General features: G+C 43.1%; 1 protein-coding gene across 1 annotated transcript; it reads left to right on the top strand.

Annotated features, from left to right (window-relative positions):
* The first annotated feature begins 4,485 nt into the window (after window positions 1-4,485).
* LOC134226564 (uncharacterized) lies at window positions 4,486-15,336 on the top strand. Its single transcript, XM_062707414.1, has 6 exons — window positions 4,486-5,195; window positions 5,603-7,962; window positions 12,816-13,408; window positions 13,537-13,815; window positions 13,921-14,391; window positions 14,496-15,336. Exons 1-6 carry the CDS (start codon window positions 4,760-4,762, stop codon window positions 14,584-14,586), a joined length of 4,230 nt encoding a protein of 1,409 aa, XP_062563398.1. The 5' UTR covers window positions 4,486-4,759; the 3' UTR covers window positions 14,587-15,336.
* Window positions 15,337-15,875: the final 539 nt, after the last annotated feature.

Here is a 15,875-nt window from a genome sequence, read left to right as displayed (position 1 = left end):
GTACCATGGTACAAGAATCTTGAAATGAGTACCATACCAATTATTGTCTTTATTAAAGATAGTCTTGGAATAATTTTCTTGTCCTCTTGTACCATGGTACAAGCACAGACAAACAGACGTAACAACTTGAACATTTTTCTGAAAAATCCATCACCCAACTCCTGTACCACCATCTTGCGAGCATGTTACACGAAACAATGTTTCGTAAGACATTGTCATCAGAAAGCGCTGGAGTGAAATGTCAAACTCAAAGGATTACGACGCTAGCGCCTCTAGTTGTGAAACACGCAATCATTCAAATTCAAATTGATCGTTGAAGTCATGGTCGATGGTAATTTCTCTAGTGTTACGTCTGTTTGTCTGTGGTACAAGTACCACAGGTGTGTCCTGTGTGTCCTCCGTCAGACGTTGCAAGCAAATCACTCGTGCGAGCGAATGATTTCTAAGAGCACTCGCAATTGCAGTCACACGTAGCAGTTTTTTACATTATTTAAGTATTGCAAGTTTTGCGCCGTGTTCGACTCCCATGCAAGAAATATTGTCCCACCAAAATATGTTCCCACCAGTTTCTCCATATATGGATGACGTCTCCACTGCAAGAAAGAGCTTTTTGGGTTGAGAAAAAATGTGCAAGAATGATGTTTTGGATTGTGCTTTCGCTAATTTTCATACAATTGGACGTGTGAGCATTTGTTTTGGTACTTCGACAAATTTGCACGGTAGTCTATTCTTCGATGAAAAAAGCAATCAATGTTAGATTTACTCTCATGCAAATATAAACAAAAACGAAAAACTTGTTTTTCGTCCACAAAATCTAATTTCATTCCTATTTTTGCAGTGCAACACCGTCACCTGAAAACGTTTTCACTTTTGCGAGCGAAAAATTTGCTAGTGCTTTTCGCTTTTGCGAGTTGAAAATTTTTAACGCTTAGCAAGCGAGCGTTTGCTTACGAGTTGTCATTTGTTTGCATGCAATCACTTTCAGTGTAGTCAGACAGGCAAATTTATGACAGTTGTCACTTTCTGCGAGCAAAATGCTCGTTGCGAGTGATTTGCTTGCAACGTCTGAGGGCACCTTTATACAAGCAAGATTACCGGTGGTGAGTTTAAGCCGTTTGGCAGCGCAGTATCAAATACAGCAGAACCAAATTGAGAGCCGAAAATAGTGATCGATACGGAAACGAGTGACGAAACTAAAATGAAAGCGCTGCGCTGTACGTACTGTAAATTTCTATCCGGGACCCAGCATTTTGCCATTTCCGTCTTTATGAAACAACACTCAGGAAAATCGACACATACTTTATGGCAAAAATCCATGTATTTTGAAATATGCATAACATGCGTCGGCACATACTTAATTGCATACAAATTCACACATGGATACGATGACCCACATGGATAGTATGTATGAACGCTCATGTAATGCATGCGGGCGCATGAAATATATGTGTCGAAAATATGGAATGCAAAAATCCATGTGTAAACTCATGAATATAAGACGATCCCCACCGATGTGTATCCAAATGAGTGTCTAGTATAGGAACGAAATGCGTTCATATTTTATTTATGCACTTGTTCTCGCACCGGTTGTTTCTATCAAGGTTGTTGAAGTGCAATCATGCTTCGCACCGGTGGTGAATATCCGGTTGCTATTGAGGCAAACACGGAAATAAATAAAATCAGGAAAAAAATATTATTTATTTTCAAATCTTTCAGAACGCGCTCCAACTTTTGTAATATGTGCGTAATGCATTTTGTGATTATCAGATTAGCTAAACACACATCTGCTAGGTGGCGCCAGCTTATATGCAATAATTTAGTGAGGTGGATATCTCGAGATCTATAAGACTTAGAAAGATCTTGTCTTCTACAAAGTTGTTCGGGTAGCCATAACATTTATGATGGAAGTGTAGTTTGGAATTCATACGCATAGCGGCGCTAGTGTATGAGAAACAACCTGTTAGGTTAAATATTTCTAAATCGGTTAGAGTTAGAAAGTGGCCATCTTCTACAAAGTTATCCGAATTATCTGTTAGGTTGGTTATTATGTAAGATTTAAAAGGATAGTCAAAACCAGAAGTTTAGTTTGAAACCGCAATACTCGAGGGCGCTCGAGTTGAGTCGAATCGAGTCAAGTACGAGACACTGAAGATGGTCTTACTGTAGTATCTGTCAAAGGTACAACCAAGTGGTGGAATTAAATGGAATTGTACGAACTCGTCTTATGGCAAGTTACTTTGTAGAATACGGCAATATTCTGAAAATTCCAGATTTTGAGATATTTAACCTATCAGTTTATTTCTTATACACTGGCGCCGCTAAAGCCCTAAACGCAATACAACGGAACGGCGACGGAAACGGCAAATTTGACAGAAAATATATGGGCTAACTTTTTTGTTAAATATCTTGGCTGTGCATATGCACAGCATATGTTTCGAAATGGACAAATTGATATGAAATTTGCGAAAAAGAATCCACGTGTCTTGGAGGGACTCGAACCCTCAACCTCCTACTCTCTAGATAGGCGTGATAACCCCTACACAACAAGACCACTTAAAGGTCACGTTTGCGGAAAAGCCATGTGGAGATTGGGCAAATCAAGCATCCGAAAGATATTCAATTTGCAAAAAAGAGAGCTAACCGCGGTGGAGGTTGGTACTCGGATTCTGATGGCTTTTCCGCAAACGTGACCTTTAAGTGGTCTTGTTGTGTAGGGGTTATCACGCCTATCTAGAGAGTAGGAGGTTGAGGGTTCGAGTCCCTCCAAGACACGTGGATTCTTTTTCGCAAATTTCATATCAATTTGTCCATTTCGAAACATATGCTGTGCATATGCACAGCCAAGATATTTAACAAAAAATGGTTTTCGTACGGCCGAGTTGCCGAATAATATGCAATTAATTGTAATCAAGTGTCGGTCTTTCACCGTCATTAGTCGTCTGAGTACACGCGACCGTTTACGTAAAGGCAATCAAACTCATCAAATGCTTTAGCCAAGCAAGCCTTTGGCACAGCAGAGTGCGATTGAATTCGCATTCTATACCGTCCCGCCCAGTCCGTTGCTGGGGGCATGGAGTGCGATCCTCTCGTTTAATAAACAATGTGCACTCGCTTGGCTGTGGATATACAACAGTAAAGCAAATGTGGAGATTGGGCAAATCAAGCATCCGAAAGATATTCAATTTGCAAAAAAGAGAGCTAACCGCGGTGGAGGTTGGTACTCGGATTCTGATGGCTTTTCCGCAAACGTGACCTTTAAGTGGTCTTGTTGTGTAGGGGTTATCACGCCTATCTAGAGAGTAGGAGGTTGAGGGTTCGAGTCCCTCCAAGACACGTGGATTCTTTTTCGCAAATTTCATATCAATTTGTCCATTTCGAAACATATGCTGTGCATATGCACAGCCAAGATATTTAACAAAAAAAATGGTTTTCGTACGGCCGAGTTGCCGAATAATATGCAATTAATTGTATGGGCTAACTGTCAAATTTTCCGTTTCCGTCGCCGTTCCGTTGTATTGCGTTTGGGGCTTAAGCGATTGTGTTTAAAACTAAACTTGCTTGCATCATGACGGTTTTCACCACCCGAACAACTTTGTGGAATACGGCAATATTCTAAAAATTTCAGTTTTCGAAATATCTAACCTAGCAGGTTATTTCTTATACACTAGCGCCACCAAGCGGTTATATCTTAATCTAAACCTGCGTTGATCATAATGGTTTTGACCACCCGAACAACTTTGTAGAAGGCGGCAATATTCTAAAAATTACATATTTTGAGATACCTGACATTTCAGGTTATTTCCAATACACTAGCGCCGCCAAGCGGTTGTATTATTAACTAAACTTGCTTTCGTCATGATGGTTTTAATCATCCGAACAATTTTGTAGAAGACGGCAATATTCTTAAGATTTCAACTATCGAAATATCTAACCTTTTAGGTTATTTCCAATTCACTAGCGCCGCCAAGTGGTTGTATTTCAAATTAAACTTGTTTTCGTCATGATGGTTTTGACCACCCGAACAACTATGTAGAAGATGCCAATATTCTAAAAATTCCAGATTTCGAGATATCTTACCTATCAGGTTATTTCATATGCACTAGCGCTGCCAATCAGTTGAAATCCAAACTAACTGACCTCCATCACAATGGTTTTGATGATTTTTCAGCAGACGGCAGATTTTTTATTTATGGGTTACTTTATATTTCCGTGTGATGGTTTGGCAACGGTTGGAGCGGGTCGCCAAATTTGCCAACTCGCTATTCACCGAAGGTTGCGTTTACATTTCCCAAACCCATTTACCAACGACCGGTGCGAGTTCACGTCATGATAGAGGTTGCTATTTTGTCTTTATTTACGCACTGGTGGGGATCGTCTAATGCGGAGTTTTTTGTAAGTGAACAGTGTCGCAATACCGATGATCAATGATGTGTATGTCATTGAACTCACTGTTTCTGGGAGCCCTATTCGTTGTTCTTGTCATCATCAGAACGTCGAAAGTGTCGATGTCGTCATTGTTCTGAAAGTCGAAAAAAGCACTTTGGCTTGACTGAACACGAAAAATAGTTCTAGTTTTTGCTTGATTTGGTACAAATTTCCGTCTATTTGCTAGTGAATTCAGTGTTCCTATAACAAGTGCCTCCAGTGAAAGCTACTTCCGATGGAAATAGTATAGTGTAGTGCCGGGCAAATTTTGTTTCCAGGCGTAGTGTTTCCTTCTTTTTCTGTTCTTATCTTTTCAAGTATCCTTGACTCAGCCATGCCCATGATGGTGGCGGGAGATAAAGAATCGAAAAGCCACCATCCAAATAGCTCGGCCAATGATGTTGAAAACACAGCACCTGAGCCCCCTCCTCCTGGAACCGAGGACGTTGTCCCCTTGTCAGGGTGTATCGGAAATAGCGCCAATAATGAACCGAATGCGGAATCACCGCCTGCGGGAACGGAGAGCGCAGTTCCCGCCCAGCTGTCGGCAAACACCCTGGCCACCAGCAGCAGCGCTATCGATGACGATCATGAGGAGGGGGAAATTGCAGATGACGATGAAGACGAGGGAACTCTGGAGTACGAAAACATTAGTTCCGAGGAGGAGACGAACATCCGAGAACGTATCGCGCTACTAGAAGCTATGGATGATGAGCTTAAGAAAATCCAAGAAATTTCTGGTGCCAACAACGAAGACTTGGGACATTTCGGTAATTTTCTATTTGCGGAATAGGGGTATCATCCTTTATAAATACCGAAAAGGTAGTGTGGCCGATAGCACAATTTTCTGAGGATAGACAATTTTAAAGACTTAAATAATATTTACCGTTATCCTTAAACTAAATATCTCATAGTCCACGTTTATTATCCAATGATCAAAGTTTTATAAAAAAAAACATATTTCTTATAATTTTGCAAGTAACTTAATCTAGGAGAGTAAAAATGCCCACTCTAAAGAAAATCCGAGGCATTCTAGCGTGTTCTGTAAGAATTTGTTTATAGTCATATTTTCCGGAGATATGATTCTAAATTAACTGGAAGTTCATCGTTGATTATTTTTAATATTTAATTGTTTTTTTATACGATGCATGAAACTGTAACCCTCTATTTTATTTAGCATGTGATAAGCCATCAATAACAGACCTGCACAATGAGGACGTTTTTGAATGCATTTCGGATGAGGAGGATTTCGAACTGTATCTACGACGATACGAACCGGTCCCCAAGCCGAAACTGCTTCCGCTCCAGAGGAGAAGGAAAGTCCGCTCAATTCGACTGTCAGGCTCACTAAGATATGTTGGCCCGTCGAGTACATATCGAAGACATGAAACAAGGGACATAAAACGTAGAGCTGAAAAACGTAAGCATGAGCAATCGTCAGTGAGGAAAAGCAATGTGCATCGAACTCGGCATAAACGAAGAAAACAACACATGGCACCTTCTACCTTGGTGAACATTGTCGATTCCACTGATTCGGATCAGGAATATCCGCTAGATAGAGCACGGTTACAGGCAGCATGCAATATTAATGCTGGGAAAAGAAAGACTGATAAAGAAAACTGGGATGCATTGAAGCAGAAGCTGAAACTGCAAATGCAGAAAAGAATGCGACAACAATCAGAAACTGGCAAAGATAGTGTAGTTGCTGCTGACGAGCCCATGGTGGTAGTAGCCGACGAAGAGGAAGACGACGAAGTACTTGAACTGCGACTACGTGCACTACAAAGCAAATCACTACTTCATCAAGCCGAAGTTATTAGCCTGGAAGAAGATCCACTTCCACCGAAGGTTGTGAACGAAGAGCAACAGCTTCGTTTGGATGCTCTCCGTTCAGCCTTCACCAAAAAACACGAAAAAAGGTTGCGTAAAAAGCAAGAAGAAAGACCCTACTCGCCTAGTGATGAGTTGTTCCTTCTTGCTTCGCCGATTGAAGATGAAGAAGATGACGAAGTTCAAATAATCGAAAAACTTCCAGAAACGGTTGAAATTGCGGACAGCTCGTCAGAAGAAGAGAATCACATGGAAATCAGTTCTAATCCACAGTGCCCTGAGCCACCAGAATTTCCTCGGAAGATTGATATGCAACAAACAACGGATAATGGCTCCCGTAGTCCCTCAATGATAGCAGTATCTAGTCATGACAACAACGATACCAAAATTTCGGATTCTACCATTGTAGAACCTCCCCCACCACCGATCATAGGCGATTTACAAAGTAGGCTTCCTGAAGAAGATGACGAGGAAACTCTTAGAAATCAATTGCTATCAAATTTGTCTTCAACTGTTTCGAAACCGGCAACTGTTCGCATGACTGAAAACCGTCCCATGACTCCAGATTCGATGGGTGAAGAGGAAACCGAAGCATTACGCGAGCTAATTCTGTCCAGAATGCATAAAAAAGCTTCCAAGAAGCAGATCACATCTTTTGAAACTTCTCCTCTATCATCAGAAGTTCCCCAAAAGACTGTTTCGCAAGGCATTCCATGCAATCCAGTTGTTCTTCCATACGAAATGGAACCTCTTACCATCAGAATTGCAAACACTCTTCCGGTTCCAGATGAACCAAGCCAAATTACATCGCCCGCCTCAGTAAACCCAATCGTTACCGCAAGCCAATCAAAAGTACAATCTAATTCCAATCTAATAACATTGATCGGTAAGCAAAAAATTACTCGTAAGAAACGTAAAAAGTCTGTTTCAGCAGCAAAGAAAATGCTACAACAGCCTCAGCCTCCAATGTCGAGCGATCAGGTTGTAGCGATTGCCGTTCCGCGTCCTTCGCGAACGCTAATCAAAGCTCCCATAGTACAAACACCTTCCCCTCCATCACTAATGGTCACCACCAAGAAGCTAGTAAACAACCCGAACAAACTTATCAATCTGAACGCGCCGGTACGAATTGTCCACTCCCCTAGGGATCAATCTACCCTACTGGAAACATACGTCCAGAAGCCGGTCGCCAAAATGATTATACAGTTGGGCCATTCCGATTCGGACTCCGATCCGGATTACTATCCCGCTTCTGATACGGTTTCCAACCGGCCCGAGGATATCGCGGCTGAGATCGCCTTGGAAGAAGCATTCCTCCGCGATATAGACAACGCAAGTCCGTCGCGAGTGATGCTGGAAAGTCCCAGTTACTCGCCAACACCGACGCCTGCACTCAATCCCGATGGGGATAAAGATGCGTTACAGGAAGCTCCCACTGTAGCTGCAGGCAACAGCAACGAAGTGCCGTTCGAACAACGGTTAGATCAGTTCCTAAAAACGGTACGAAGCAAGATAGACCAAAGCCAGGCGGTTGCTGCCACAGTGGCCACAGCCGTTGCCAGGGATGACGAGCCGACAAAAGTTGTAGCGAGAAAAGCGACTCCCACTCCGATGACGGCTAGAGGCGAAGCAGGTGCGGGGCGGGGACCGGTTGTTCGAGCGACAAGGAAACCTATCACGGCACCGGCAGCGCCAATTACACCATCGGTGAGTATGCAAGGTTGCGGTTATGTTATACGGGGTGGTCGGATAATGGACGTCATTTCATCGTTGATACAGTCTTTTACATTATCGTTAATTTCATTAAGGCCTCATTGCTCGCAAGGTTTACTGAAGATCCAGGAAATCCGTATTCTTGTATTATTTGCCATAACTGGTTGCAATCGATTAAGCTGTAACTACCTAATTTAGTTCAGGTTGCTCTGTTTTCTCCCGAGATAATTCGATACCCAGATAGTCTAAAGTATCTTGCAATGGTCCTGCCCTGTTCCTGTGAAGGCGACAACCGCGTCATCCGCAGCCTGTCTTAGCTAAAAAAATCTCACGAGACATTCATCGATGTCTCTGACGTAGAAATTATGGAAAAGAAGGCTTAGACATGAGCCCTTAAAGACCTGTGTAAATAGTTCTTGAAATTGTTGGGTTTCCATGAGAAAAGCTCATACGTTTCTCAGACAACAAGTTGTACAAACAGTTGTTCAAAAATGGCGAAAGCCCACACCCGTGGAGTTTGTCTGAAAGGACGTCAACACAAACTGAAGCAAAAGTCCTCTTAATGTCAAGGAAATCTAAAACCATTTGCTCTTTTTGAGTAGGATTTATGTAGTAAGCAACGTCGTTCTCTCTCTGGTGAGCAGACACTAAATGATGATATAATAGTCCTGTCTAATGAGAGCTCGAAGTAGCTTGCAATCGATCTCGAGCACTTGAAGTTGGTTGTGCTAAGGGATCGTATAATGAGAGATATCCGAAAGCGGCTTTTTCGATAAGAAAATTATTTTGAGCTTTTTAGTGGAATGTTTTCACCTGTCATAAGACGAGTTTGAACAATCCCATTGAATTCCACCACTTAATTGTATCCTGACAGATACGTATTTCGACCTCAACAGTAAGGCCGTCTTCAGTGTCTTGTACTTGACTCGACTTAGTCGACAAGTCGAGTCAAGTACAAGACACTGAAGACGGCCTTACTGTTGAGGTCGAAATACGTATCTGTCAGGATACAATTAAGTGGTGGAATTCAATGGGATTGTTCAAACTCGTCTTATGACAGGCTTTTTCGAGCCAATCTAACATTGAGAAGTGTCAAAATGTGAGTCAAATAGTATGACATGGTAGATCAAAAGGTCTGAACTCCAGAATGATTCGAAAAACTTAGAACATCCGGTTTCGACATATCTAGATCGTAAATGATGCACATGGCCTATGAGGGCCTGCATGGGTTGTTATTGGCTTGATGTCGAGCCCAGTTGTCTTGGTAGATCAATTCGTCTGAACTCCAGAATGGTTTGGAGAACTTAGAACAACTGGTATGGACATATTATTATTATTTATTCAGACTAAGGCCGAAGTGGCCTGTGCGGTATATAAGAGTCTTCTCCATTCGGCTCGGTCCATGGCTACACGTGGCCAACCACGCAGTCTACGGAGGGTCCGCAAGTCATCTTCCACCTGATCGATCCACCTTGCCCGCTGCGCACCTCGCCTTCTTGTGCCCATCGGATCGTTGTCGAGAACCATTTTCACCGGGATACTGTCCGACATTCTGGCTACGTGCCCGGCCCATCGCAGTCGTCCGATTTTCGCGGTGTGAACGATGGATGGTTCTCCCAACAGCTGATGCAATTCGTGGTTCATTCGCCTCCTCCACGTACCGTCCGCCATCTGCACCCCACCATAGATGGTACGCAGCACTTTCCTTTCGAAAACTCCAAGTGCGCGTTGGTCCTCCACGAGCATCGTCCAGGTCTCGTGTCCGTAGAGGACTACCGGTCTAATTAGCGTTTTGTAGATTGTCAGTTTGGTACGGCGGCGAACTCTATTCGATCGGAGCGTCTTGCGGAGTCCAAAGTACGTACGATTTCCAGCCACTATGCGTCTCCGAATTTCTCTGCTGGTGTCATTTTCGGCAGTCACCAGTGAGCCCAAGTACACAAATTCTTCTACCACCTCGATTTCGTCACCACCGATGCAAACTCGCGATGCAAACTCGAACTACGCACATCACCCGATCCATCGTCGGTTTGATCAACCGTGTCAGTTTATCCGGAAAACCGTGTTCGTGCATTAGCTGCCATAGCTGGTCCCGATCGATTGTATCATATGCGGCTTTGAAATCGATGAATAGATGATGTGTGGGTAGGTTGTATTCGCAGCATTTCTGCAGTGGCGAATGGCGAACACCTGGTCCGTGGTGGAGCGTTCGCCCATAAAACCCGCCTGGTACTGCCCCACGAACTCCCTTGCAGTTGGTGCTAGTCGACGTCATAAAATTTGGGAGAGTACCTTGTAGGCGGCGATCAGCAATGTGATTGCGCGGTAGTTGCTACAATCCAGCTTATCGCCCTTTTTGTAGATAGGACACACGACACCTTCCATCCACTCCTGCGGCAAAACTTCCTCCTCCCAAATCTTGGTAATGACCCAGTGCAGCGCTCTAGGCAGTGCCTCACCACCGTGTTTAAATAGCTCTCCTGGTAGTTGGTCAACCCCAGGGGCTTTGTTGTTCTTCAGCCGGCCAATCTCCTCCTGGATTTCCTGGAGATCCGGAGCCGGTAGAATTATGTCCTGCGCGTGTTCTCCCAGGTCCATCACCATACCGCCATCTTCGTCTGCCACATCGCCATTCAGGTGTTCTTCGTAGTGCTGCCGCCACCTTTGGATCACCTCACGCTCGTTCGTTAGAAGGTTCCCGTTTATATCCTTACACATATCAGGCTGTGGCACGTGGCCCTTACGTGAACGGTTTAACTTCTCATAGAACTTTCGTGTGTTATTAGCGCGGTACAGTTGCTCCGTTTCTTCACGGTCTCGATCTTCCTGCTGGCGCTTTTTCCTCCGGAAAATCGAGTTTTGTCTGTTCCGCGCCTGTTTATATCGTGCCTCGTTCGCCCTCGTGCGGTGTTGCAGCAATCTCGCCCATGCTGCATTCTTCTCTTCCACTAACTGCTCATATTCGCCGTCATACCAGTCGTTTCTCTGATCCGGGGGCACCGTGCCTAGTGCAGCGGTTGCGGTGCTACCAATGGCGGATCGAATATCTCTCCAGCCATCTTCAAGAGACGCTGCGCCTAGCTGCTCTTCCTTTGGAAGTGCCACTTCCAGCTGCTGCGCGTATTCTTGGACTAGTCTACCGTCTTGTAGCCGCCCAATGTTAAGCCGCGGCGTCCGACTTCGACGCGTGTTGTACACCGTCGAGAGTTTTGAGCGCAGGCATACTGCAACGATTCAACGATTATCGTCCCGCAGTGGGCATCCATCGTATGTCTGCTCCAGCTGTGCGTAGAACGCTTCTTTCTCGTCGTCGGGTCTCCCTTCGTGTGGGCAGTGCACGTTGATGATGCTATAGTTGAAGAAACGGCCTTTAATCCTCAGCTTGCACATTCTTGCGTTGATTGGCTGCCACCCAATCACGCGTTGGCGCATCTTACCCAGCACTATGAAGCCGGTTCCCAGCTCGTTGGTGGTGCCACAGCTTTGGTAGAAGGTAGCCGCTCGATGCCCGCTTTTCCACACTTTCTGTCCTGTCCAGCAAATCTCCTGCAGCGCCACGACGTCGAAGTTGCGGGGATGTAATTCATCGTAGATCATCCTGTCGCAACCTGCGAAACCTCTCCATCAGTATGATTTGGCCACAGGACGGCACCTACTACGGAGGCGTCGCACTGAACGTAAAATTCGAGATCATATTTGGGACAAACGAGAAAAGGACCTGATCACAGAGTGTTTTTGAGTTCCAACTCAATAATAGGCGCGATCAATGTTGAGAAATGTTTAATAAACCTACGATACCAGTTTACTAGGCCAGTCAACAATATTGCTTTTATCACCTTTTATCTTGTCCGGATCGGTACGAATCGGGTTTTTAGACTGATATAACGGGATTCGACCATGGGCTCATCGATGGCTGGATCATTCCTAGTGCCAGCGTGCAATTTAGCTCCCTATCAAATTCCTATTGGACGTACGGTGAAACGAAATATTTTTGCTTTATCGGCTCACTTGTTCCCGTGTCTATAGAATGCTCTAAGACATGAGTACGCGTAAGATTGCCGTTGCTGTACAGCAGAAACTATTCCACAATTGCGTCGAGGAGTACACGAGGACTACACGAAAAAATTCTAGGCTCATTATCTGCTGTTTGAATCAATTCAACAGAATACATGTTATCCATCGGTTATCTTTCGGTTGATAAACAACTTCTAAGATATGGGACAGGGACACCCCGAAAGTAACATTTCTCCTAAAATACCTTTCTTTCGATTTTTTTCTTTATTTAGGTGTTTTTTTAATCTAACACATTTCTTCGAAAATGACATTCCCCTGAGTACGACAATACCCCGAAAATTACATTTCTCCGATTATGACAATTCTCCTAAAATAGTATTTCCCCGAAAACAATCTTTCTCACGAAATACCTAGTATTTTCTAGAATACAACAAGAATTAATAATTATTAATGTTTTCAAAAGTAAAATCTTTTTTATCAATGGATGTTCTGTTAATCTGTTGCCCTTCTTTGTTTTGAAATTTTCCTTCTTTCTATTAGTGGATGATCTTTAATCTTATTGTGCTCTTATCCTCATGTGGTAAAATATTAGTAACACAATAACCATTTGCAATAGAAAATCATAGAGAAATTGTTTTGGATTTTCATATCTTCTGCACTCCATCCGTCCCATAATGTTGCTTTGTTTGTTAAGCATTAAAACATTACCACATCAGTTTCAAACTGTCAGATAAATTCTTAACTCATTCGAGTAGAACGCCGCCACCAGAGTTTCCCAGTCTCGGGGAGGCAGTGTCCAAAAGAAACCAGCGATCCGCTTTTCTATTTCACAGGCCGTCCGTCATCTGCCTAAGTCTGCCCAGCTGGAATACCGCCGTCTGGTGGCACGTATGGCTCTTTTGGAAAAGCAGAAGCAACAGCGCATTTCCGTCCCAAGTCGTGTGCCTCCTCCGCACCCTCTGACGAAAACCATACTCAATACGGGTCCTGTGGAAACGGATGGGTCTGGTAAAAATCACGAGCTTGTGGTTACCGTTAACCGCGATAGGCGTGATGTAGTAGACCTTAAGAGCCCAAGTACAGCGTCTAATCTCCAGCAAGTGGCACAACACCAAAAGAAGCGATTTTCCGACCCACTAGTAAAGCGTGTTTTGATCAACAACACTGTTACTGCGGAACGGGAGAATGTTCTATCGCGGGAAAGTAATTCTCTGGAGACTAGAGATACGCAACCTCCGCTAGACAAAGCTACTGCACCTAGCGAAATGGAAATGCTGGATAATATTGGAAGAAAAGAAAATTATCGCATTGAAAACGCTATACATGAACCGGAGTTTAACTCGGCCCTAAAAAAGCTACCGTCGCTGAAAAAGGAGGCTCGCCTAGAGGTGTTGAAGATTGCCGAGAATCGTTTCGAGAAGCACAGGTAATAGCAAATGCTGAATTTGTATATAGGTAGCGGTTATATGTGATTAAACAAAAACATTACCCTCGTTTATTTCTCAAAAAAATAGACACTCGTTTAGCATGTTTTATAATTTCTCTTTAATACAGTCAAAAGTTTGCACAGGAGCTGCAGGAATTGATTGGTACCGTGGAGCACGCCCAGCAGGAACGGCAAAAGCAATACGATCTGGAAAATAAGGTTGCCTTTTTGAAGGACAAGCTAGCGGTACTGGAGCGGGCACTGTCTTTGCACAAAAACCGATTGGACGGAATATTTCCAGAGCTGCAAGAATCCCACACGAAAGTAATGTCCAGTCGGAAGAGGTCGATCGAGTTGAACAATCTTTGCCTATCGATTGGGCGGGAAATTCACGGTTCTCGGTATAGGTGAGTGAAGTTCAGCCAGCTATCTTTTTTTAAATTTATTAAATTGATTGACCATATTACCCACTGAATATACCCACTGAATATACATGAGCTACATCTTTTCAGCCCGCCGTCCACGGCTCGATCGGAAATTCATGAACAGTTGAAGGTACTGACCACGGAAACAAAACGTCTGAAAGACATGAAAAAGCTTTCGCTAGATGAGTTCAAGGAGCTAACAGCCGAGCAAAGGCGAATCCAACAGGAACGCCAGAAACACGAGATCGAGGAGCAACTTGCCATGCCGACTACGACTCCTGAACCAGCTGATCAGATCGTAGATCATCTATCGTTCAAAGGTGATGGAAGTCAGAGCGATTCAAATGAGCCTATATTTACGAGACACCCATCCGACGCTGATGTGGAACTAAAACTATACACAAGAAGTGTACCAACCTCCAGGAGTGAAAGCCCAATCGACACACCGCAACAGGATTTCCAACCTCTACCTAAGGAAGCTCCAGCGGTTTTAGAAGGCAGTAGTAGAACTCGCTTCGAAAAGTACACGTCTCCATTGGCGTCCCTAAAAAATCAAAGGTTAGTGACCGGACTGCACATTTCGAATTCCCCATCTTTCTTCCGACATTCGAAATGATAAAAAATCTTACTCTTTCTCTCTTTCGTTGGTTATCTTTTTTTAGTGCACTAAACATTCCGGATGGTGTTTTATGTCCCTATCAGATGCGTGGCGAGTGCTTTGATCAAGACTGTAAATTTGATCATTTGAAATAGTAGTGAATGCGCGTGACATTTACCTTTCCCTGCAACAATTCTCACACTAACCCAGTTTTCAATGTCTAAAATCTATCAAACACGCCAAAATCCTCTACATTTTATTCCAAGAGCGCCCCAAGATAACTCTATTTACCGCTCGACATTCTTTCAGGCGACCCATCCTTTTAATATTTACCCTGAACCTTCCGTTGGTCTCCGTAACTATCCGTAGTTTTATTTAATTTACTAACAATAGAGACACACGAACACATTTCACTTCACAACCTATTAATGATCCACGTGAAAGGAACGTAAAAGAAAAGTGTGATATCAACGAAGAAAACTGAGATAGTGTTGTTTCAAAACACCCACTACGACGAGCAGGAGGAAAGAAGCCTTAGATACAGGGGAAACAAGCTGAATTCAGTGATCAAATCAGTGAGGTCAAATATGTTCAGTGTATGTGCGTGGAGAAATGGTCGTTTATGAAATCTGTTGCGAACGACATTTTTCTATAATACGTAGCTAAGTAGTGCTCAAATCTGGATGGCACCGACAAGGAACCAAAAACAGATTACCAACGTATCGCAGGGAAGTTCACTGCAGTGATAAATCAAACCGATTGCCATAGGTTTCTCTAGTTTTGTTCAGTTTTTACTTTTTTTCTGATTCCATTTTGATTTCACTTTTATGGTATTAGTTTGGGATTTCGCTTTATTATTATTTTATAAGTTTACAAAAAAAGAAAACAAAAAATCAAGCCTGTTATGATTTAAGTTTTTCAATGAAGTTACATTTTTTTCGCCAGAAAATGTACTTCAGTGTTGGGCATCGCAGTACCATAAGAATGGTTATTTATTGCGTGCCACTCGCTATGGCTTGTTTTGTTTGATTGCCTCAAAGATGTATATCGCGAACGATCGCGGAATGCTGATGCATTGTGATCAACAACTTATATTTAAAAAGAAATGTTTAAAAAATGGGAGAGACATGTATTTTGTAGAAAAAACAAAGATGAATAAACAAAATTACAAAAATAAAATTGAGTTCAATGATAGTGATGAATTCTTCGAAATTTCTTATCTTGTCTAAGTATTCACCTGTTGTTAGGCGAGTTCGTACTATCCTATTCGACACCACTTGATTGAAACTTTGTAGAGGCATAGTTGAAACTTGTCTTATATGACAGACAAGTCAAAATATTCCACTTCTTCTGTAGTAATGGAATTACATATTCTCGTTTAATGTCGCTCGCATGTGTTTACAATGGTGCAGCTGGTAGTACCTCCTACAGGCAATAGACCTGG

Source organism: Armigeres subalbatus, chromosome 3 (assembly GCF_024139115.2).
Source record: "Armigeres subalbatus isolate Guangzhou_Male chromosome 3, GZ_Asu_2, whole genome shotgun sequence".
NCBI classification, from domain to species: Eukaryota; Metazoa; Arthropoda; class Insecta; order Diptera; family Culicidae; genus Armigeres; species Armigeres subalbatus.
Note: the sequence above shows the minus strand (reverse complement) of the source record. Positions and strands in the feature narration are given on the sequence as shown.